The 1,549-nt window shown below is 32.0% G+C and overlaps 1 protein-coding gene across 1 annotated transcript; it reads right to left on the bottom strand.

Annotated features, from left to right (window-relative positions):
• Nucleotides 1-188: 188 nt before the first annotated feature.
• LOAG_15473 (hypothetical protein) lies at nt 189-1,187 on the bottom strand (the record flags this gene model as incomplete). The annotated part of the gene is made up of 3 exons (XM_003150965.1): nt 189-395; nt 615-794; nt 1,041-1,187. Coding segments are annotated over 3 exons (534 nt in total), but the record flags the coding sequence as incomplete, so codon positions are not given.
• Nucleotides 1,188-1,549: the final 362 nt, after the last annotated feature.

Here is a 1,549-nt window from a genome sequence, read left to right as displayed (position 1 = left end):
CTGAAATTTCGATTTTGATTTTAATGCTGAAAATGACCACATGTTTTAGTTTAACTGATCAAAAAACTTCTGAGGCATACATTCTGCCTGAAATCTGTGCAATTTGTTAATTCAAAAGAACAGAATATTTACGACCAAATGGAGAGAAAAAATTAAGCAAACATCATAAAAAAGAAAATACAACATACCGTAACATTGCCTGACACGATAAGTTCTTCAACGTAACTGAATAGTTTCCTTCCTGTAAGTTTTGCTTCAAACTTTCCTAGTCCGAATATCTTTTTTGGTAAAATGATTAACATTTCCATTTCAGAATTTCTCAACGGCAACGATACCATTTGAATTTGTTGATCTTCATAGTATGGAAATTCTGCCGTCCTTACCATCATTGGTATCTGAATTCAACCGTCAATTGACAACAGTTCTGTCCAAAAATAAAGTGCACTTTGTTCTTTGAGGTTTTGTGCAGTTTAAGTCAACTAATGTTTTGATTACCTTTGCAGTTCGCAAAGTCAGATGGATAATAGCAGGTCACGAAGTAGAATAACCTATTGTCACTCAGCCTTATTAATCATTGCAAAGTGATAAATAAATGAACATTGTTTGCAAAGTACATCAATTTTTCGCGATGTTGTGAAACGGAAAGGTGATGTATAATTCAACGACGGGAATTCATATTCCCAATAAGCATCGAACTCTAATTTGTTGAATAAGTACACCGGATAGTGCGACATTACGTGAATAGTACTGCCGACTCCGACACTTTTATTTCGGTTTGCCCACTGATTGAATTTCTATAATATATTGAATTATTTTTAACGCATATTTAAAAAAAAAAATATTTAAGATCAGCACACTTTTCAATTTACCTATTTTAAGATCATCACACCTTTCAATTTACCTTTCACTTATTGATTTATTTTTAAGCCAATGAAATCTGAAATACAAAAAAAGAAATATCGAAGAAAAGTTATTTTCTAAATTGGTTTTTTTTTCAGAATTCAAAATTAATTTAATTGAAAACCCAATAATATTTTTACCGATCCATTCGCTTTCAGAAATGAAGCAAAATCGATCTGTGCCGAATCATAAGCGTATTGCTGACTGGCAATATCTTTAAAATCAGGCCGCAAAAAATTTCCTTGATCGTAAATTTTGGTTGAATAGTGCGTAGTAAAATTTCTGTCCTTCAATTGATCCCGAATATTTTTGATAGTACATTCCATATAGTTTTCAAACGTACGTTTGGTTTGACCTAAAACCCTTACAAGTAAGTTGTTTTCTTGAGTCGAAGAGCTTTTATGAAGTTATCAAATTTGAAAAGAGAATTTTGAATTTTGATTCCTTGCTATGATAAGTGATTAATTACGCTGAAATTTTTGTCAAAATAACTCTTCTACATTATTCAATAGAATCGTACTGATTTGTAATATTTATATCTCAAACAGTTTATTACCTGCGGAAATTGCTGCTCCAATCTCACGTTCGGTTTACCTCTAGCTCCTGAATACAATACAGACATTGCGGAAACGACTGCAAATGGTGATAG

This window comes from Loa loa, assembly GCF_000183805.2.
Source record: "Loa loa unplaced genomic scaffold supercont3.2032, whole genome shotgun sequence".
NCBI classification, from domain to species: domain Eukaryota; kingdom Metazoa; phylum Nematoda; class Chromadorea; order Rhabditida; family Onchocercidae; genus Loa; species Loa loa.
Note: the sequence above shows the minus strand (reverse complement) of the source record. Positions and strands in the feature narration are given on the sequence as shown.